The 22,962-nt window shown below is 50.6% G+C and overlaps 1 protein-coding gene and 1 long non-coding RNA gene across 5 annotated transcripts; one reads left to right on the top strand and one right to left on the bottom strand.

The window, feature by feature from the left end:
- Positions 1-757: 757 nt before the first annotated feature.
- TGIF2 (TGFB induced factor homeobox 2) lies at positions 758-14,572 on the bottom strand. Of its 4 annotated transcripts, none has more exons than XM_045980385.1 (3): positions 14,203-14,572; positions 10,295-10,519; positions 758-2,716 (listed from the first exon to the last, which is right to left on the bottom strand). In XM_045980385.1, the coding sequence occupies exons 1-3, from the start codon at positions 14,569-14,571 to the stop codon at positions 2,195-2,197; spliced, it is 1,116 nt and encodes a 371-aa protein (XP_045836341.1). In that variant the 5' UTR covers position 14,572; the 3' UTR covers positions 758-2,194. The 4 variants fall into 4 exon arrangements, with proteins under 4 accessions (XP_045836341.1, XP_045836342.1, XP_045836344.1 ...); XM_045980386.1 differs by lacking the exon at positions 14,203-14,572 and adding an exon at positions 13,971-14,188; XM_045980388.1 differs by lacking the exon at positions 14,203-14,572 and adding an exon at positions 14,064-14,137.
- A 33-nt stretch (positions 14,573-14,605) lies between these two features.
- LOC123926500 lies at positions 14,606-20,256 on the top strand. Its single transcript, XR_006815280.1, has 3 exons — positions 14,606-14,740; positions 16,249-16,354; positions 20,101-20,256. It is a non-coding gene; the product is annotated as an uncharacterized LOC123926500 (long non-coding RNA).
- The last annotated feature ends 2,706 nt before the right edge of the window (positions 20,257-22,962 follow it).

Genomic DNA, 22,962 nt, shown 5'->3' with positions numbered 1-22,962 from the left:
CAACGGGATAACTGTGCTTCTCCAGGTTTCTCTCACAACCCAACCAAGCAGAGGCTGCCCCACGTCCAGCCTCCCCATCCCGCACAAGGGGGGAATGCCAACCAGAATTCAGCAGCATGGCTCCTCACCCCTCACCATCTCTACTGCTCAGTGAACTGTGGGAAGGAAAAGTCCCACCCCAGCCCAATACACTGCCAGGGGCTCTTGCTATAAGCATCTTCCAACAGTCCTACCAGACCTGGGCTCAGACATGAGTGGGGTTGAACAGGCTGGGCAGACAGCAGCTTCAGCTGCTTCTTCAAGACAGGAAGCTGCTGTTCTTTCTTCCCCAGCTGGGCCTCAGGAGGGCAAGGATCCCTGATCCCCCTGGGACATGCAAGGACGGGCTGGGCTGGCAAAAGAGAGAGCCTAGGAAACTTGCCCACTCACTTGCTCACAGAGAGCAAAGCTCCCTCTCCTTAAGTAACTAATCCCCATTCCCACAGCAGTGGGTAGGCCAAGCCACTGAGAAGTCAGGTAGCCTCCCTGAAGCCTTCAGACACCATCCCAGAAAGGACAGAACACACATTGCTGCCTTTCTCCTGGCCAGGCCCACCCAAGTCAGTTAACCCCCAGGAATCTCCCCGTTGTGCCTGCCTGCCTGGGCAACTTCAGGAAACTACAGGCTGAGGGCTCCTGACCTGTCTTTCGGCCCAGTAACAACATTATTCAGAACAAAAATATTTTGGCTAATAGTAACCTAGAATTAGTGTTTCTTAGGATATATAAAGATGGGGTGTATTGCTGTCAAACGCCTGTTAGCAGTGAGACAGGAAAATAAAAAATGGAGAGGAGGGAGAAGATTAAGACTGTGATCTATTTCACTGTGAAGTTCAGAGCAGAGGGCTCTGCAACTCCAATTTAGAGAAAGGTGCAATACAAGACACAATGGACAGGCTTCCTAACCGACTTCCAGCCCCAGCCTCCAGAGAAGGCAGCTTCTCAGCAGCTGGTGGCACATTCCCTGCTTCTTCCAGGAATAGGTTCTTGCCACTGTCATGGGAATAACTGCCCATCGGAGTCAGCTACAAGGGCTTCTTGACCAGTAGGTGGCTCACTTCTCTCCAAGTAGGAGCTACTGGCAGCTTTTTCCGTTCTGGCCCCACTAATCCAAGTTCTTAAAGGAATTAAAAACTCAGGCTGCTTGGCCAAACTTTCAAGGATAAAGAGGGGAAAACATTAAGGAGAAAAAACAAAACAAAACCAAAAAACCCACTGCCTTGGTCTAGCTTACTTCCCCTGTCCCCCAAAACATAGTAAAAACAAAAATTTAAAAAACAAAACAGAAAAACGAACAAACCAAACCAATAACCACCTCTCCGGTTTTATCATCCTTCTCTGCTCTGCGCTTAGAAGGTTTGGTCAGATTCTGTATTGGACCCTTTATTCTTAAAGGCTTTGTGCCTGACGTAGAAAAGCCAAAGCTCAAAAAGGAGTTTTTGTGTGTGTGTGTGTGTCCTTTTTTTTTTTTTGGTAAATCATACCAACAATAAAACAACCATTTGGAATTTTGCAGAGATTTAGCTGGTCCCCAAAATAAAGATACTCCTTCCTTGTAAAACACTCACCAGTTGCAGTGGTGCCTAATTCCCAGTTCATCAGACTCCCTCAGGCAACACACACTGACTCCCCACACCTGGGCTAACTACTCCCATTAATGCAAACCCCAGCAAAAAAGGAAAAATAAAGTTTAGTGAAAACCTGAACATTCAACTGGAGTCAGTTCTGTTACATCTGCTGGGTTCCTCTTCTCTTTTGTTCACACTTATGAACGTGGACTGTCCACACTTCGCTTAACACAGAGAGGCCCAGCTCCCGGGCGTAGGTCTGAATGTGGCAGGTTTCCTGTGCCCAGCCAGGAAAGCAGGCTGGAACAGAGGTGTCCTAGGGATTCTCTGGAGAAGCAGCAGCAGCACCATGCCTGTCTCCGATCTCAATCTCATCACTGAGGAGGCCTGGAGAAACGGCAGTTAGCAGAGAGGTCCCCGTCACGGTGCAGTGACACCAGCTGGCATCTTCCTGCTGAAGACCTCTGGACAGAGGAGATGATCCCGATGTTTGGCAGTGATCCAAGAAAACCCTCTGTATGAAAGGGAACCCAAATGGAAACCCAGGACAGCTGGCTCGAGCCTCGAGCACCCCTTTTGGCAGATGCCTACTTGGGGTTTTCAGAGACGAAGGGGATCGGAGTGTGCAGTAAGGGGGGCGATGGGTCCTGCTGCTTCTGAAGCTCCATCTCAGCAGCCCTCTGTAGCGCCACCTCCACCAGCAGCTGGAAGCTACTGAAGTCCTCCTTGTCCTGCTCTGGGGGTGTGGGCGGTGGCGTGTTGAAGAGTCCACCTGTGGGGCTTCCGGCTTCAGCTCTGGTCAGTAGAGTGAGTGTGCTGCCAGGGGTCACCAGGGGCTTCGGGGGCTCCAGCTCCCCTGGTGGGAAGGGGGCTGCTGGCTTCTCCCCCTGGCCTGAGTGGAGTGGCACGGAGCACACGGACAAGGAGAGCACATTGGTGGGGGCTGGTACAGACACAGCCAGCACGGAGGGGCTGCTGCCTCGGGGCAGGGCCACATCTGAGGCCTTCCCCCCACGGCGGGAGATGGTGAACTGATTGGGGTCTTTGCCGTCCTTCCGGAGCATGTCTGGGAGAAGGCGCCGCCGGGCGTTGATGAACCAGTTACATATCTGCAACGCACAGAAGAGGCTCTGATCGGTTCCCTCGGTCAAAACCAGCTCTGAAGCACCTGCGTTCCTGGGCCCAGAAACACGGCAGCAAACAACACAGACATAATCCCAGCCTTCAGACAAGTTCACGTTGGGAAGAGAGAGTTAAAAAAGAAATCCTACAAGTGGATATAAAATTGCAACCAGTGGTGGGGACAAGAACGGGAAGACCCAATTTAGTCTTTGCAGACTTGGTGCAGAACTGACAGAAGCAGGCCAGGACACCAAGGCATACTACTGAAGGGCCTCAACAGTGGCCTGCTGACCTACACACCTGCACACTGTAGCTCCCTCTCCCGGCCCTGTCTCTTCTCCCTGTTGATCGACAGATACAGACCATGTACCAGCTGCCGCACACGGCAGACACCAGAACCCTCTGCCCCTCACCTGTGGCGGGATATTGGGAACTGTGTGGACTGCAGCAATGGCTCACGTTCCTCTAAGGTTTGGTAAATGGATCAAGGCTCAGCTTTCCTTAAGGCTCCTGCACCAGTTTCTACCCCTGCTTATCACCTCTCCTGGCCCATTTCCAGGGCAAGCTCTTGGCTGCCATCTTCCTATGGAGTCTGTCTCTACCTAGCCAAAGGGACAGCCACTTAGGGCAGGGGCTGGTGCCTGGAGTTGTCCTGGCTCCTTGCTTAGCAGGTACAAAAGCTCCTGTTGAGGGAAGAGCCAGAGCCTTCTAGTAGCTTCTCTTCCTCTCCATTCCAGGGGTTCTCATTTCTGCCTCTTCATCTCCAGGGTCTTCCCAATACAAACACACGCACACACATACCAGCAGGCATCAGCAGACACAGGCTGAGCTGAATGCTGGCTAAGGCTGCAGGGGAGCCCCAGAGGGAGGTAGGGCTGAACAGCTGGGTGAGGCAAGGGAAAGGAATTCAGCACCTCTGATACTAAGTACCATGCCAGCCGCCTCGCTTGCATTATGTTTCATCTGTACAAGCTGGAGGGTAGTCAGCAGTGTCCTCTAAGTACTAAGGAGGGAACTGAACTCATAAAAGACGAAAGAACATGCCCAGAGTCACACAGGCTCCGAGTCTAGAGTGGGGATCCGAACCCAGGTCTCCAGGCTTAGTCACACAGGCTCCGAGTCTAGAGTGGGGATCCAAACCCAGGTCTCCAGGCTTTAGGGCCTGTGCTTTGCTGTGTCTTAGGAAACGGGGAACTGACAACCGAATAATCATGGCCATAATCCTGAGAGCAAACACTCGTTGAACACAAAACATACCAGGTGCTGTTCTGAACATTTCCATCTAATTACTTCATCTCCAACTTAGGAGATAGGTACTGCGATGACCACTTTCTTTGAACCGGGGAAGAAACAGAGGCCCTGATCAGAGCTCGGTAACTTGCTCAAGGTCACCACTTCCAGGCAACCCCTACTGCCAGGTGAAGAGAACAGACTGAAGCCTTTTCTGCTCCTCGGGATGCTTCCCCTCCTGCGTCCTGCCGCTGCCTCAGTAGCAACCGGTGCCACCAGAGAGCACTGCGCCTGCTCCCCTTCGCTCTGTGCTCAGGGAAGGTGTCAGGTCACCGTGACCTGGTTCAAGTGAAGTAGGGATGAGGATTTCTGTTAAGAAAGCAGGCTTGGGGAGGAGAACTTAGGCGTTTATTAGCAGCTGTGTGGGCACCTAGCCCCTAGCAGCACCTCCCATTTTGGCTCAGTATTCTGGGAAGAGCAGAAACCTCTCTCCCACATGCTCAGCCTGGTCCACAGAAACTTGGCAGCCTGCTGTCTGTTTTGTCTTCTCATCCGCTAGAAATGCGCAGCTGAGGGGGGCCGGGCAAGGGCAGGCCTGCGTGCACCGGCAGGGCCGGGCTGTGATAACAGGCCAGCAGGAACTTCTGTAGCCCCTTCCAGCTGCCGACCCATGCCCAAGTCAGGGAAAAAGCACGTGATTTGCCCCCACTCAAGGTCCTTGGGGAGGTGGTAGGGAGAATGCCAAGGTGAATTCCGTGACTGATATGGCACAACCCAGGCTGGGTGCCTCAACGCCTATCTCTACCATAAACTGGCCCTATGCGACTAGCGGCTGTCCTGCCCCTACTTTGTATCAGTGGCTGCGATAAAGAATGTGGGAGGAATCCCTGCTGCAAACGGGAGTGGGAGGGCACCAGGAAGCTGATGAAGGCCACAAAGATCAGAGAAGGGCCTTTGAAGAAGGCGACACACACGCGTGCTTTCATTCTATTGTCTTTTCAGCTGCCCAAGACAGACGCAAAAGAAGGGAGAGAAGTGAAGACATGGAAGGACCTTTCCCAAATATCACTGGACCCCCACTTGTGTTATGACCACCCATACCCAGGTGCTCTCAAAAGCAGCTGGCTGTATTATAATCACCTTGAAGGTGAGTTTAAAAAATAGCTATCTCTTGGGGGTGCTTGGCTGGCTCAGTTGGTGGAGCGTGCAACACTTGATCTCAGAGTTGTGGGTTCAAAACCGGTGTTGGGTGTGATTATTTACAAATAAAAAAATTAAAAAAAAAAATGATCTCATCTGCTGTACAGGTCCAGTGGGATTGGGGTGGGGTGGGGGTGGAGTCAGGAATGCGTGTTTTTAAACAAATTCCCTGAGTTCTGCTGCCCAGACTTAGGAACCAGTGGTTTAACCCGCTCACCCCATCCTCTCTGCTGACCCTTAGCCCCTCTCTCGCTTTGCAAAGCCTCTCAGGTAACTCCATTTGAATGGAGTTCTAATGGACTTGAAAGGAATGGGGAGCTCAGCTGACACCACACTTGCAATTAATTACACTGAATTCTTAGTCCATTAAATATTGTCTTTCCTTCCTAAAGAGGCTACCCAAGGGGCAGAGATAGTGCCTGTTCTACCACTGTGTTTTCCAGCACACAACACTGGGCCTGGCACAGAGCACACCCCCAATCAGTATGAGTGGAAGAATGGGGCCCGAACCCTCCCTGCCACGCTTCCCTTCCCTCCCCAACAGGCAGCCAGCCCCTCAGAACAGTTAGAAACCACAGCAATAAAGTGGGCTCAGAGGGTGTCACAGGGACCTGTGAAAACCCTTCACAAATGACTTTTTTTTGGTCTTACCCTCCCAACTGCCTAGCCCCAGGCAAGTACCAGCAAACCAGTTAGTTAAATGACTCATTGACTTGCTAATGAGATTGTTCTTGGGCCAGTTAAAGGAGACAATCAAAAGAACTGTCCCCAGGGAGAGAGAAAACAAGCTTGGCAAAACGCTGAAGCATGCTGAAGCCAGGTGATTGGTTCTACGAGTACATTATAGTATTCTCTTTTGTGGATATTTGCAAACGTTCTTAACAAACAGTGAAATTTAAAAAATTAAACACAGGAAAAAGAGATGTCTCCAGGGACCTGGGCCAATTTTTCCAGATTGAGAAGCTACACTTCTTTACTTTTGAGGTCCTGCCTGTTGACATTTCCCCACACTTCCTCATTTTCTATCAATTCAATAATGGTTTACTGAGCACCTACCAGATACCAGGCCTTGAGCTAAACTCGGGATATAGTGATAAGGAAGCCTCCGGTTCTAAAAAGCAGCTACACAGTCCATTTGGCCAAGTGCTGACCCAGTTATGGTACCGTGGGAGCACACAGTTCCTCTGAGAGTTGAGGGTCTCCCTGGTTAGGAGTGGGAATGAAGTGGTCTGGGGTACTGATTCGTGTGGCATGAGTACTGGGGGGAGGCAGGGGTGAGGCCGGCTATGCAGACAGGGGCAGGTGATACTGTCATTAGGTGGGCGGGAGTCACTGAAGGGCTTTTAATGGTGGACTAGCGAGTGGTAAGACAATGATAGGTTGGACCAGGGAAGGAAACCCACACTTCAGAAATACTTAAGGGGTGAATGCATAGGAATTGGTGACTGATCAAATGAGCTGAGGAAGGGAAATGAAGGGGCACCCCTTAGAAAAAGAAAGAGCCTTTTGGAGAAGTTATCCATTGCCAATCAAGAAATGTGAGGTGCCTGTGAGACCACCAAGAGGTAGAAGGGTGGAGGCCCTGTGGGATTCATGGTATAGTTCCCCCCCAGGGCCACATGGTCCCCACTGCTCCTTAACTCTCAGCAGGACTCTAGAGCGGGGTGGCCAACACCAGAACCCTTCCCATCAGGGCTTGCCAGGATCCAGCCGGCCCTTCCTCAGCCCAACATTTCTCTAAGTGGAATCAGGGATATATCAAGCTAGGAATCCACTAGTTCTCGGAAGAATGTTCTGGCTTCACATTTCCATTCTGATCTCGAGTAGGAGCGCAGTGGCCTCCGGCAATCCAGACTTGCTCAAGTCCAGAGTCAGCGCCTTTGTCATACTACACATGGCGGCCGGGCCAGCAAAGCAGCATCCCCACCCACCATTTTACATGAAGTTTTACTCTGGAAAACTGGTTATTTTACAATTTATAAGAGCAAAAGCAAGAAGGTTTTGTTTTTTTTTTAACCCAGTTTTTTATACACGCTTAAGTGACATGACAGCTTAAGGGACATAATAATAAAAATGTTATCAAGTCAACATGTTGCGGGGAGGTGGGTCTGTGAAAAATAAATTAGAGAACCTGGCACATCACTCAGTTGTAAGAAATGGTGTCCCTGACCACAAGCAATTTCAATGCAGTGTGGCAGCGCAGGTAGGAGGTGCACCAGGAACACAAGAGCAGTGGCCTCAGACCTAGTCCAAGAATGCGCTCATGAGGAAAAGCTTACACGGAGTGAGCCAAGTTCAGAAAAGTCATGAAGAAACCTAGGGAGAAGGCCTGGAGGAACAGAGGTCCAAAGGTTCACAGGTCCTGGAGACAGGAAGAACTGAGAGGCGAAGCTGGTAAGCTCCTGAGTTTGGATTCTCTGCAGAGGACAGTGGGGTCCATGTGTGGTGACACAATCAGATTTATACTTCTGTGTTCAGGAGAATGGACTGAGGGAGTGGAGTTAGATGGGATGCTGTCCAATTCATGAACTGCTTAATAAAGCCCATTTGAAAAAAAAAAAAAAGAGGGGCGCCTGGGTGGCTCAGTGGGTTAAGCTTCTGCCTCCAGCTCAGGTCATGATCTCAGGGTCCTGGGATGGAGCCCCACATCAGGCTCTTCTCAGTGGGGAACCTGCTTCTCCTGCTCTCTCTGCCTGTCTCTCTGCCTACCTGTGATCTGTCAACTAAATAAAAATAAAATCTAAAAAAAAAAAAAAAAAAAGGGGGCGCCTGGGTGGCTCAGTGGGTTAAAGCCTCTGCCTTCAGCTCAGGTCATGATCCCAGCGTCCTGGGATCGAGCCCGCATAGGACTCTCTGCTAGGCAGGGAGCCTGCTTCCCTTCCTCTCTCTCTGTCTGCCACTCTGCCTACTTGTGATCTCTCTGTCAAATAAATAAAATCTTTAAAAAAAAAAAAAGAGAGAGGCAAGAACGGACTGAGGGAAAAAGGCTGGAGGCAGAAGATCAGCAAAGAGCCCATCGAGGTGATCCTGGTTTTCAGGCTCAAGCCTTTGGCCTGTGTTGTTCTATATCCTGTGAGTTCAAGTCTGCCTCTTCGGGAGGCCTGCTGACACTCCAGGCTGGCTTAGACACACTGCTTGGGTCTCTGCTGCCTTCTGTCCCAGCAACACTTTTTACAAACACCAATGGCTAGGTCCTCCCTGCTTTCCCATCCTAGACTAGACACCTTGAGGGTGGGAATGTGTCTGGTTCCTTTCTGGGACCTCAGCTCTGATTGGGAGTGCTTGGTACACTGTGAGATGCTAGGCACTATCAGACACCTGGGGTCAGTCCAAGACCTGTGATCTAGGAGATGAGGATGACAAGAGCAGAAACACCCACTCCGTGCTCACCTCACCATGAGCCTTGAATCTTCCTTCTCCATCCCTCTTCCTTATATGCTATGCCAAGTACCACAATCATCTCCTTTTTGCAGATGAGGAACGTGAGGCTCAGGGAGAGGCAGTGGACCTGGCCAACATCCAGGCTTCTTCTCGTGGAGAAGATGGGATCTGAGTCAGGTTCTGTAACCCTAGAGCCTTTCTCACAGACTCCCATTAACCACTGCCCAGCAAGTATAAAGTCAGGTGACAGAAGTTCCGAAGGCTGAATACTCAGCATGAGGCATCATGGAGAAGGGATGGGAACTGGGGAGACAAGGGAGGTTCCAAGGTGGGGGGGGGGGGGTAAGGGAAGGAAGGAGAGTTAGCACCACAGATTCAAGTAAGGAATCTATTAAAGGCTAGGAAAAGACAGCTGGAACAGGAGACTGAGGGCCTTGGGGTAGAGGCTTAGCCGGCTGATGAAGGGAGCACTGGGGGCTCATGGGGCAGGGGATGGCCCTTCGCTAGACTGGGGGCCTGCTGTGTCGCCCAGGTAGATGAGAGCCAAACTGCAGGCAAGTCAGTGATAGTCCAGGGTGTCTACCTCAGCGCCATGAACACAAAACAAAAACACCTATAGGGCAGCAGTCGGGCAGTTCAAAGGAGATGATACCTTGTGCGCTGACGAAAAGCGGACAAGAGATCTTCAGGTATGCTCATGTGGATGTTTACATAGCACTTTCTTTCTTTTTTAAATATTTTATTTATTTTTAGAGAGTGTGTGGGGAGTGGGGGTGTGGGCATGGGACAGAGAAGAGAGAGGGACAAGCAGACTCCATGCTGAGCGTGGAGCCCGATGTGGGGCTGGATCCCAGGATCCTGAGATCAAGACCTGAGCTGAAATCAAGAGTCAGATGCTCTACCAAGCCACCCGGGTGCCCCATCTTTTCTTTCTTTTTTTTAGAAGATTTTATTTTTAAGTAATCTCTACACCCAATATAGGACACACATTCACAACCCCAAGATCAAGAGTCATGTGCTCCACTGACTGAGCCAGCCAGGTTGCCCCCAAAGCACTTTCACATTCAGTTCTAAATGTGCTCCTTACAACAATTCAGTCAAGCAAGGGAGGATTCAAACCCCTACTTTACAGATGGAGAAATCAAGATGTGGTCCTTTGCTCCTATGTGGCAGAACTGGGTTTTGAACCCAGAACCTCTGAATTCTGCCCTTTCCTTGGCCATGATCCCAACTCATTTTTTTTTTTTTTAAAGATTTTATTTATTTATTTGTCAGAGAGAGAGAGAGAGCGAGAGTGAGCACAGGCAGACAGAGTGGCAGGCAGAGACAGAGAGAGAAGCAGGCTCCCCGCCGAGCACGGAGCCGGATGTGGGACTCGATCCCAGGACGCTGGGATCATGACCTAAGCCGAAGGCAGCCGCTCAACCAACTGAGCCACCCAGGCGTCCCCCAACTCATTTTTTTAACTACACTGCAGACCACTAGCTGCTCTTCTGCAACCAAGTCACTAAACCCTGCTAAATTCCAAACACTCGGCGCCTTCTCACCTTCCCCACGGACTCCACTGTTAATGACACCAAGACATTCATAGTGGTGCCTTGCCTCTTCAGAGCTCCCCCAGATCTAGCTGCAGTCACCTCATGTCATGGTCTTCCCTTGAGGCAGAGTGGGTGTTGTCACGTGGCCACACGGTGTATCAGCGACAGGACTTTAGACAGGACTAGAACCCAGGTCTCCTGCTACCTGCTCCTTACCTGCAGCACTGACAGGTTGGTCTGTCCAGAAAGGCTCAGCTTCTCCTGCTCTGAGGGGTAGGCGTTGTAGCGGTGCAAGTACAGCCAGTCGCGGAGGATCTTCACGGATTCTTTGGGCAGGTTCCCTCTGCGCTTCCTCTTGCCTGCCAGGGAGAGGAGGCCTTCGTCCTCACCCAGATCACTGTCTGACATGGTGTCTAGGGGCCAGGTGGACCTTGGGCAAGCCTGGAACAAGTGACAGAGGGGATGGGGACATTATTACCACGCATTCCCTTTTACCCTTTCCCTGTCTCCAAACACATCATCATCACAGCCTGGGACACCGAAATGGAGGAACAGTAAATCAAAGGCTCAGGCCACACCTTCGCCTGGGCAACCTAGAAGGGATGAGTCTGAGATGCCTTCATTTTATGCGCTCAGTAGAGGACTACTGAGGTAAGTGGCAGCTCTTTAAGAAGCAGTACCAGACTACAAAGAATTTTAGCTACCCCTGAGGTCTGTTTTCCATGCGCTGTATGGAGCACTTCACACTATCTCAGTCAAGTCCTTTTAAGACAGATACTACTATTATCGTCATTTTATAGATGAGAAAATCATCTCACCCAGAGAGAGCACTACCTAATTTAAACAGTTATGTGACCCAGTAATTTCACTCCTAGACATCTACCAAAGAGAAATGAAAACCTGCGTTCACACAAAAACCTTGAACACAAACGTTTATAGTGACATTATAATACGTAATAGCCAAAAGGTGCAAAGAACCCAAGTGTCCATCGGTGGAGGAATGGAAAAACGCAATGTAGTCCATCCATATGGTGGAGTATTATTTGACCATGTAAAGGAACTAAGTCCTGATCCATGCTACAGTGTGGATGAACCTTGAAAATATGCTAAGTGAGAGAAGCAAGTCATGAAAAATACATATGAGTCCATTTTAATGACCAATGTAGAATGGGCTGGGGGAAGGGACTAGAAGGAGGACAGCTAAAGGGTATGGAGTTTCTTTCTGAGGTGATAAAAATGTTCTAAAATTGACTGTGGTGGTGGTTACATAGTTGTGAGTATACTAAAACCACTCATTTGTTTGCTTTAAATGGGTGAGTGGTAGGATATGTGAGTTACATCTCCATAAAGCTGTTATGAAAAAAAATGTCACCTCCAGGATAGGGTACGGAAACAAGGTTTGGACCGACATTTGCCACCATCAACAACCAACTCTCGCCAGCCTGCCCGAACTCTAGCATTTTGCTGCCCAGGTCTGGAAAGTCTATGAATCACCACGGTCCTCCAGCAAGGGGTGTTTCACATTTACAGCGCCTACTGTGCCCTGCAAAGAGTGTTGAGTCATCCCTATTGGTTGTCTCTGACATTCTCTTTTGTCTTCTAGCCCCTGGCTGGGTCCATGAATCAATTCCTCAAAAATCCAGATAAATGAGCAAGGCTGGACTCTGGTTCTCTCCCCTTGGCTGTGTGACCTTGGCAAGTGTGCTCTACTCTCTGGGCTTGAACCCCCTCTTCACCTGTCAAATGTAGGAAGGGGTTTCCCTAGACAACCCAACTCAGTTACTCATCTGCCTGACTAACTTCTGGTTCACACATGCAAAAGAGATTTACATTTTAAAACCAAAAGTTCCAGGGCAAGCTAATGCCTGAATCTCAAGGCTCCTCCCTCCTCAGCCTTTTAACAGCTACCCAGCAGGCTGGGCCAACAGACTCTGGCATCTCCCAGGTTTTGTTTCCTCGACTTGGGCCTGAGCCCAGATATCTGGGCTGGCTCGGCCAGGCTTTCGAGGGAAGGGTCTACCCTCCCAGCCAGGCCACCTGGAGGTGAGACAGGCACTGGTTAGAGGTGCCACTCCTCAGAGAACACCAACAGCAGGCTGCTTTCTGAGGTCAGGTTTCTGGGGGTTAGCTGGCCAGGGCAGTTCGGATCTGGGCTCAGGGATGCAGTCCTGGCAGGCTATGAGAAGTTTACTCAGGGTTATCTGTATAAATTCCACCCTGGCTGCCAACCAAGTCCCAGTCTGCAGGGTTCCTAGGGTGGCGGGTGGAGATGACCCCTGAGCCTACAACAGACCTCTCTCCACCATCGTGTCCTGCACTCCAGGCAGCTTACAAAGGGGGGAGGTTTCCCACATAACACACCCCACACTCACACCCAGACAGAAAGACACCACCACCAGGCAACTCTGTAGCAGTGCTCAGATAACAGGCACCAACCCATCCCTGAGCTCCTGGAACCACCAAGGTTTTCACCGACAAACACAGCACACACACAGTTTACAGAGCCCACGTCTAGCACGAACAACTGGTACCCACGAAACCAGCCCAATTCCTGGCTATATGCCTACCCGCAAACTCCAACCGACCCGCCCACCCACGATCTCTCAGACTGAGGAAACTCCAAACGTCATCACACCAGCGATCAATTCTTACCCCAACTGGCCCGTGGCAGCACCCTCACGACAGGACACCCGGTGCACCCTCTTATACACTCCACGACGCCGACCTGCAGCCACTCCGGCACGCACTTTCTGACAACTCCCCCAGCTCGACCGGACACTCCCCCGGGCCGCGCACTCACGCTGCATTCCCAGCAGTTCACACAAAGCGCGCAGTCTCCCCCGCCGCCCAGACCAAGTCGGAGCACATGGCTCCCGGGGCGGCGGGGAATCGGCCTGCGCTCGGGGCGCCTGCACCCCCTCAGCCCCCTACCCCGCGCTAGACTCGGTGCCCCAGCTCCCCCGCCGGCCCGCAAAGTGGGTGGGGCGGGGGCTCTGAAAGAAAGAAAACTCACGTGTCTGTCCCGGGGCAGGAAAAAGTTTGGTTCCCACCCCCTTCCCCCACCTCTTGGCGCTGTCTGACTCTTCGGGGCGCGGGGCTGGCCGAGCCTGCGCGCTCGGCTTTGTGCTCCGAACTCGGCCCGGAGGGGGAGGGGAGGGGGCTGGGCTCCCACCTCCGCACCGCCCCCCCCACCCCAGCCCTGCGCCCAGACTCCATGTTGGCTGCCCCCTACCCCAGAGAACTGCGCGCTTCCCCCGCGGGAGGCTCGGCTCACGCTCGGCCTGCCCGAGGGTCCCGGCGCGCACAAACTTTCTTCGGGTCGCCGGCCCCACGCGCCCCGCTTCCTTGGCCCGCCTGGGAGTGACAGATGCCTCCGAGACAGACTTTCCTTTGTTCCAAAGGAAAGGGGAACTCGCGCGGGCTCCCCAGCCCCCCAGCCCCGGGCCCTTGCCGCGGCCCCCACCCGCAGCTGTCACTCTCGGCGGCCCCCTCCTCCGCTGGGCCGCCGCGGGGGGGGGGGGGCGGAGGGGGGAGAGGCTGCTGGCGGTTAGCAACGTGCACTTTTTAAACCAAACAAACCCGCCCCCCGCGCGCGCACCCCGGCCCGGGCAGGGGCGGCCCTCTCACGGGCTGGGATCGTAAGAAGCTAGGCCCCCCAGAAGGGCCTCGAGAGAGCTTCCAACTTGGGGGGGGGACGGTGCGACATTCCCCCCCCCACCGGCCCCCGCCCGCCCCCCAGCAGTCGCGGCTCACAAACACCAGAGCTTACACACCCACAATCGCACGCGCCAGGACGACGCCCCCTCCCCCGCCCGGCCGAGAAAAAGAAACTTTCCAAGTTGTCCGCGCGCCCCCCGCCCGACTCTGTCCCACTCCTGCGCCCCGCACTGACTTTTCCGAGCGGCTTTTCCGTCCACGCGGCCCCTGGCTCGGTGCCGGGCGTCTTGGCAGGGGGCGGGGGGCGCCGGGGGAGCGCGCCGCGTACCTGCCGGGCCTGACACTCGGCCTGACAGCTCGCGGCTGGAAAGCACCTCGCGGCCTGACGTCAGATCCCCTCTCCTCCCGCCCCCCCCCCCCCGCGCTTTCCTCGCCCTCCCCCACTCGCCTGGAGGGAGAAAACAAACTTTGTGCGGAGCGCGGCGAGCTACGCCCACCCCCCGCGGGGCGGGCCGAAGGCGGCCGGGGGCTTCGTCCCGCCCACCGCGCCCGGAGGGGGCGGGGCCGGGCGGGCACCTTCTTCCTGCGCCCACCCCCTCCCGCAGGAATGCCACATGGCCTCCGAAGAGGAGCGGTGGGAGCCGGTCCTCGGGAGAGTCCGCTCGGGGGCAGGAAGTGGCCCGTTCCTCCTCTCGGGGAGCATTTCCGGAGCGCCTACTGTGTGCTCCAGGCTGGGAGTGGGGGCCGTTTGCCGAGGGGAGAAGTAATGCAAAGCCTGACGTTAGTGAGACCGCTGCCTCCAGCACGTCTCCCGCCGGCGGTGTGATGGCTCCCATCGCACCGGGAGGAAACTGAGGCCCAGTTAGCCGAGGCGTTTACCCCAGCTGGTGAGGACCGGGCTCTGCACGCGACGCCTCAGCGGCCGCTAGAGTCCAGTAGAAGGCTGCCTCGGACACAGCCCCAAAGCACGCAGCTCCTGGGTCTAGACACAAGTGGCGGCCTGAGGTAAAAACGGCGCTTGAGGAGTGTTTCTCACACAGCGATGCGAGCGGGGCCCCTGGCTTGTACCATCCCGTGTTGCAGTCCTTGGCTTCTGGGGTTGGTGCCGTTACCTGCCGGCTCTGGGCTTCCCCACGAGCTGCAGAGGCTCTGGATTTGGCCTCTGCTCACACAGCCAATCTGTCGTTGGGCCCAGGTGGGTCCGCCGGCGGAGCCCAGCCCTTACCCCACCGAGGCCCACCACCTGACCAGACGCGCCCAGCGCCCCTCGCAGTGTGTCTTTTCTCGGCTCACCTCACCACACCCAGCTCCAGGAGGTGTCTTCTCTGGCCGTGCCCGGACTCTCTTCCCTGCGCTTGGCTCCGTACCGCAGTGTGAAACACCTGGTGGCCAACCCCGCTCCGCTTTCCCACCAGAACTTGTGTTCCTCAGAGCGCCGCAGCACACAGTCTAAGCCCGGCAAGGCCTTTTCTGGGCCTCTGGTTCCTCATCTGGTCCTAGATATCTAGGACCCTTGAGCAGCCCTGAAATGGCTTTTGGCCCTAATGGCCCTTTGGCAGTGGAGAAACCTGAAAATAAAAATTGAGTTCTTTCCAAACAGGCCTTAAGCCCATCAGAATGCTGATTAATAAATGATCATGTAGGTGCACCTGGGCTCCCAATTGAAGCCAGATTGCCCTGCAACAGCCCAGAACCTAGTTAGCCACACTACCCTCCTCCACACTACAGCAGCACCCCAAGTGCCAGGGCCACTACCCACCATGTCACAGATACGGAGACTGAGGCCCAGCGTGGAGGCCCCAAATGATTTCTTGGGGGAAGTGTGGTGCTCCTGTCTTAGGGAAGAGAGGCTTGGGGTATCTTAGGTAAAGGTTAAACTACTGGGTCCTGGTCACTAGGCTCAAAGATGTATGTGGGGTGGGGACCTTCGGAAGGGGTCTGGAAGGGGAAAGGGGTGCATCCAGGTGAGCCTGGAGCTATGACTGTCCCCAGCAATGCACACCAGGTATTGTGGTCCAGTGCATGAGAGCCAGACTTTGCTATTTGGGGGAAGTCACTAGGGACCTGGGCTATGGCCCAGAGACCTCCCTGCAAGTTCTGTACCCCCACGCCCCACTGCCCCACGCCAGGACTTCCCAAAGTTTGTGCTAGGTGGGGTGCTCTGGGGCAAATAGAAGGCACTAGCTCTTCCTCCCACAGCTGGGCCTCCTGGGAGCTGGATAACAAAGCAGCTTCAGGATCCCCTCCCCAGACTTCCTGGAGGGGGAGGGGAAGGGCTGCATGTAAAACTAGGCTGGGAGTGTGTCAGGATTGCTCTTTGTAAACAGATTTCCCCAGGTAAAGCCTAAATACTAGTGGACTCTGAGAATTACCCAGTAAAGTTTTTCAACTAGTAAGTAACAGAATGTAAAATGCACGCATTCTCTCAAGCCAGTAAGTCCACTTCCAGGAATCTATGATGAGAAATAATTGCAGAACAATGACAAATACTTATACAAGATTGTTCTTTGCAGCACTGTTCCTTCTGGTGGAAGATTGCAGACTACTACATACCCCTGACCAGGATCTGACTTCTTACAGCACCTCTGGGATCTCTGTACAGCAGGATGTCGTAATGGGGTAAGTCTGTGCACACTAACCTAGAGGAGAGCCAAGGTGTATGCGTTGTGACAATTTGCAGTGTCCCAGCAGCAAAGGGTTTCGGATATCCTTGGTACCTTTATAGGAAAGCCTTTAATATCTGGGAAGTTATTCTTATAGCCTTTTTCTCTCCAGGTTTGCTATTCACTTCTCCATTTTTCACATATGAAAAAAACTGGGTCCGTGAGGGAAGGGACTTACCTGATAATGAAGCTGGGGTCCTGACTCCTGGGATAGATCTGGGGTGGGGTCTGGATGGGAAGGACCGATAGGTGTGGACTCACCTGGTTGCTTCCCGTAGGCCATTTTAGGAAAAGGCCCAGAAACAAGACCCCTCAGGCCAGAAAAGGGACTGAATAGGTTGCATAAGGCAACTCCTGCTTCCTTACTGGAAAACCCAAATAAAAGGCTGCTACCGATGGGGCTTTCTGTTCATTATGCCTGTTCCTGGTGAATTTGGTTACCACGTAAATCCACTTTCATTAAAGAAAAAAAAGAAAAGCCACTGCCTTTTTTACCTGGGTTTGATGAAAAGTGGGGTAAGGGACCAACATTTACCTGGAGCCAGTTGGAGCCAAGGCTAGATTTGGCAACATAAAGGAAATGGGGTTCTGTGGGGTGGAGGGGAAGAGTCCAGAAAAGTCCACGGTCAGTGAGTAATTCAGGAAACAATGGAATCAGTCAGCTGGTGGGGCCTTGAAGGCCAGGGTAGGGAATTTGGATTTTGCCTTGTGGGCAGTAGGGAGCCTTGCAGGTTCCTGAGACCTGCTAAGGAGAGATGGGAAGTGATTGGCCACAGGGTGGTTTGGCGAGGCAGCCCTGGGTAATTGAGGCCAAATTGATGGAGACCTGTCTCTGAGGTTGAGGAGGTTTGTGGTTCTTCTCTTCTGTGAGGTTCAGCATTCTCATCTAATGTGGATTTCAGCTTATCAACATCTTCCTTTTGAAAAGATTTGTCGTATTCTATTGATCATTCACAATTTGCTTAGCTTTCTCCTAGTTTGAGATACCCACTTACCGAATTTTTGAGTGCTTAGTGTTTGACAGGCTGTGTGCTTGAAGCTGGGGAACCCACTGCCTGGGCTGTCAGGAACGTTTTGGTCAACAGTGCCAGCTGATGGAAGGGGTATGGAGTTAGGGATTTGGAGCTACTAGCCAGGTGATGTAGGCAAACCATCCAACCCCCCCCTTTTTTTTTAAGATTTTTAAATTTCTTTTTCAGAGAGAGAGGGCACAAGCAGGGGGAGCCAGCAGGCAGAGAGAGAAGCAGGCTCCCGCTGAGCAAGGAGCCTGTTGTGGGACTGGATCCCAGAACCCTGAGATCACAACCCGCCAAAGGCAGAAGCTTAACCAACTGAGCCACTCAGATGCCCCTCCCCCCACTTTAAAAAAAGATTTTATTTATTTGAGAGACAGATAGTGACAGAGAGCACCAGCCGGGAGTAGAGGGAGAAGCAGGCTCCCCACTGAGAAGGGAGCCCTGTTGTGGACTTGATCCCAGGACACTGGGATCATGACCTGAGCTGAAGGAAGTCACTTAACTATCTGAGCCACCCCGGCACCCTTACCCAAACCCTTTGAACCAGCCTTTTCTCATCTCTGGAAACATCCGGATTTGATGAGGGCCAAGGGCAGTGGAGGGAGGAAACAGACGCCCGTCTGAGCAGGGAACCTGATGGAGGGCCCATCCCAGCACCCTGGGATCACAACCTGAGCCACCCAGGTGCCCTAAATGATTTCTTTTAGGGCCTGTTGGAAAGCTATGGGCAAACAAGTACTTACATATGTGTGTGTGTATATGTATTGCTTTCAGAATCATTTAAGCCAGGGCACCTGGGTGGCTTAGTCAGTTACATTTATTTGAGAGAGAGAAAGATTGCGCACAAGTGATGCAGAGGAAAAGCAGACTCCCTGCTAAGCAGGGAGCCTGATGTGGGCCTTGATGTGGGGCTGCGTCCCAGGACCCTGGGATTATGACCTGAGCCAAAGGCAGATGCCATACCGACTGCCATATATGTGTATATATGTGTATATATGTATATATATATATAGTACTGCCACACAATACTTTATATATATATACATATATGTATATGTAAGTGGGGAGTCTTATATATTATATATATTATATTTATACATATATTACACCTACATATATATTGTATATATAAATAAGCATATATATAAACAAGCATTTATATATATAAATGCTTGTTTGCCCACAGCTTTTTAAATTTTTATCTTTGCTGGTTTAAGTGCTATGGACTATTATCTGAAAGTTGTGTATGTCTGCATGACTTTCCTAACAGGCCAGGCTAATCTTTATTCCGGCCATGCATCATTATCTGATTTTCTTCCTGTGCAAACAAAGGGGTTTTTCAGATTGGTCCAGGTTGTAGCATTTTAACTCAGGGGTGTTGGTGTGGCAGGGATGTGGCAGTGACCTGCGTGTAGGGACACCACAGTCTCTTGCCTTGATGCCCTCTGGCTTCTAGACAAAGATTAAGTAGTGAGTGTTGTGCTTTTAAATTGGGGATTAAGAAAATCATTTTTGATTTTCTGGTAGTCTGCTCCTCTACCTGTGAGCCACTGGGTATGGCACCTCCAATCATGGCTACAGAAGTCAGCCAGGCAGAGTTGGCTATTGTGGGGCTTGGGAGACTTACTGTGTTTTTCCTTATTTCTTTTGTGAGGGTCTGTGTGATAGGGTAGATGGGGATCAGATCCATTTGGCATAGTTAAACTTTTTTATATGTGGGTATTTCCTTCTCCTGGAGTATTTTTTTTTTTTTTTTAAGATTGATTTATTTGACAGAGAGAGTGCGAGTGAGCTAGCATGAGTGCAGGGGTGGGAAAGAGAAGCAGAGGGAGAGAGAATCTCAAGCAGACTCCCCACTGAGTGCAGAGCCCGATGATGGGTTCGATGAAGGGTTTGGTCTCACCATCTGGAGATCATGATTTGAGCTGAAACCAAGAGTTGGATGCTTAACCAACGGAGCCACCCAGGCGCCCCTGGGGTATGTTTTTTAATTCCAGAAGCAATGTACTGTGTTAATTAGGGCAAGTTAATCAATGCTGGAAGCCTATAGGGACAAAATGAGTAACCTCCCCCTCATTCCCACCTTCTAGTACTGGCAGTGCTAAGAGGTATGTAGCCTTTCTCACCTTTCTCCACGTGCAAATACATACACACATCCTGAGAGGTGTTTTCTCTCCTCCCTCTAATTTACGTCCCCCCCAGCCCCCGATTTCAGCAGGACTGCAATTAACGTTTCCTATGTAAATATCTTTGCAATTTTGAGAATTTCCTGAAATAGATTCTCTGAAGTGGAATTACTGGGACAAAGAGCAAGAATGGATATTTTTAGGGCATAAGCCCAAAGCACTCGCCATGGCAATGTTTGCAGTGTTTGAGTGCTCGCCTACCCTCGTGCTCGCCTACCCTCGTGCTCGCCTACCCTCGTGCTCAGCTGCAGGAAGACTTTGCAATTTTGTGGAACTCTTCTTTGATGGCTGAAGAGTAGCCTTTGGTTCTTTTAATCTGCATTTTTTTTTTTTTTTTTTTTACTATTAGTGAGGTTGAATATCTTAACATTTTGTAACTATTGGGCATTTGTCACCTGTGAATTATCTGCACATCTTTTGAAATCTTGAGTTTCTTTCTGACGTATAAGCACTTTTCAGTATGAAGGATGCCTAACCCTTGTTTATTATATTTATTGCAGGTAGGTTTTTTCCCTCAAGATTATTGTTCGCCTCGGGGCGCCTGGGTGGCTCAGTGGATTAAAGCCTCTGCCCTGGGCTCAGGTGATGATCCCAGAGTCCTGGGATCGAGCCCCGCATCGGGCTCTCTGCTCCGCAGGGAGCCTGCTTCCTTCTCTCTCTCTCTCTCTCTGCCTGCCTCTCTGCCTAGTTGTGATTTCTCTCTGTCAAGTAAATAAAATATTAAAAAAAAAAGATTATTGTTCGCCTTACTTTTTTTCTCCCATCCAAGTACTAACCAGGCCCGACCCTGCTTAGCTTCCGAGATCAGACGAGATCGGGCGCGTTCAGGGTGGTATGGCCGTAGACTCGCCTTACTTTTTTTCTAAGCTGGGCTATTTTTGTTTATTATTTTTATTCATTTTTATTTTTTAAATCTTATTTTATTTAAATTCAATTAATTAAATAGAGCGTATGATTAGTTTTAGAGGTAGAGTTCAGTAATCTGTCAGTTGCATATAACACCCAGTGTTCATTATGTGATGTGCCCTCCTTAATGCTCATCACTCCCCATCTTCTACCTCCCCCTTCCCTCCAGCAACCCTCAGTTTGTTTCCTATCCTTAAGAGTCTCTTATGATTTATCTCCCTCTCTGATTTTATTTTTCTCTGCCTTCCCCTATGATCCTCTGTTTTGTTTCTTAAATTCCACATATGAATGAAATCATATGATACTTGTCTTTCTCTGACTGACTTATTTCACCCATGTGAGGCTCAAACTCACCACCCCCAGCTCAAGAGTCGCACACTCTTCCAACAGAGCTGGCCAGGCTCCTGTTTTGTTTATGTTTAAACTTTTCACTTGGTCAAATATCAGTCTTGTGCCATTGCCCAAATAGCTTGCTTTTGGGTTAGGAAAGAATACAAGCAATCAAAGGGTATTTATTACACTTTTTGATTTTGTTCCTATAAGGCCTAATTTTTAAGATTTAACTCTTTACTACATCTGGACTTGATTTTGGTTTACAGTGTGAGGCTAAGCGTCCCAATAACTTTTTTTTTCTGAATGGCATACCATTTCTTACCATCTTTCGCATATTCTTGGGTGTGTGATGTCACCTTTTCCAAGCCAGTGAGTTCTTAAAGCTGTGTTTCCTGGTATGTCTCGCGGAGGGAGTATCTTGAGACTACTACTTTGGTGGATGAAAAGACAGATTTCTGCCAGGGAAGGAAAGCCTTTAAATTTCTGTGATGAGACAGATTCTCTCCATGAAACTAATGACTTTTTGCTTTAAGGACCCGCATTCTTCTCTCTTCCAAGGCCCTCTAAGAAGTCATATGTTTCTATGAAATGTACAAAATTAAGAAATTTTCATTGTAGGAGCACCTGGGTGACTCGGTTAAGGTCTGCCTTCGGCTCAGGTCATGATCCTGGTCCCAGGGTCAAGCCGCATGTGGGGCTCCCTGCTCAGCAGGGGAGAGTCTGCTTCTCCCTTTCCTTCGGCTCCCCGCCCCCAGCTTGTTCTCTCTCTCTCACTCGCTCATTCTCTCTCCCTCAAGTAAGTAAATAAAAGTCTTAAAAAAATTTTTTTTTCATTATAACATGACTTCCCTCCTCACTGCTCCAACCTCACTGTGACCAACCTCATGTTGGTCCTGGACATTTTTTGGATCTGCTTAATGGTTGGGTTAGAGTATATTCAGTTTGGCTTTATTTATTTATGTGGTTTGTGGTCACTTCCACTAGTGGTTTGAGTGTGTCTTGGTATAGGAGAGGGTGCAGGAACAGAGGTAATATCACCATGGACAGGTGTCCTACAGCACCTGTGCCAGAGCTGCGTTAAGGAAGATAAACAAGGTTTGAAACATCTGGAGTCAGAAGCTGATCTAGGGAAGATTCTTCCGATCATAAAGACTGTAAAAAATAGAAGCAGGGACACCTGGGTGGCTCAGTGGGTTAAAGCCTCTGCCTTCGGCCCAGGTCATGGTCCCAGGGTCCTGGGATCGAGCCCCGCATCGGGCTCTCTGCTCAGCAGGGAGCCTGCTTCCCCTCCTCTCTCTCTGGCTGCCTCTCTGCCTACCTATGATCTCTGTCTGTCAAATAAATAAATAAAATCTTAAAAAAAAAAAATAGAAGCAAAGGACTCAGTTCTTACCAACATTTATTAAAAGTGGAAGTTTTCTTCTGCCAAGAAGCTACTCGATAATGCAATGTGTACTGTTACAAATGTACGTGTTAGAAAACTGAGTCATCCTTTTCTTCTCTCTTTAGAGGGATATTACAAAATCCTATTCATTTGAAAAACCATCAGAAAATATGGCCCTAAAAGTAGGAAAAAAGGCTTACAGAAGTGTTGCAGGCAGTTAAAAAGAAAATGTTATTTTTCTGGATTTTATGTTCTCACGAACATCTATTTTTAAAAATGTAATTTGCTATAATTTTTTTTCTCATTTTTGAAGAAATATTCACATTCGTTGCAATTTTTGTATATTTTATATTCTTAGCCCCTCCCCAATTATGTAAGTTTCAGGTCACACAAAATAGAATCTGCTTTCAACCCTCAGGTTGAATATTTTGGCAAGGATAAAGTCTGATCCCTTCAGAAGATCTGGGTATAATTTGTCCCCTCTGGCCTTTTGGAAGATGAAATTTCTTGTACTTCACCCTGATTTTGACACTGAAATAGAACTTTTTTTTTTTTTTTTAAGATTTTATTTATTTATTTGACAGACAGAGATCACAAGTAGGCAGAGAGGCAGGCAGAGAGAGAGAGGAGGAAGCAGGCTGTCCACAAAGCAGAGAGCCCGATGCGGGGCTCGATCCCAGAACCCTGGGATCATGACCTGAGCCGAAGGCAGAGGCTTTAACCCACTGAGCCACCCAGG

Source organism: Meles meles, chromosome 16 (genome assembly GCF_922984935.1).
Source record: "Meles meles chromosome 16, mMelMel3.1 paternal haplotype, whole genome shotgun sequence".
In the NCBI taxonomy this organism is placed as follows: domain Eukaryota; kingdom Metazoa; phylum Chordata; class Mammalia; order Carnivora; family Mustelidae; genus Meles; species Meles meles.
The sequence above is the reverse complement of the archived record's forward strand: the minus strand, read 5'-3'. Positions and strand labels throughout refer to the sequence as shown.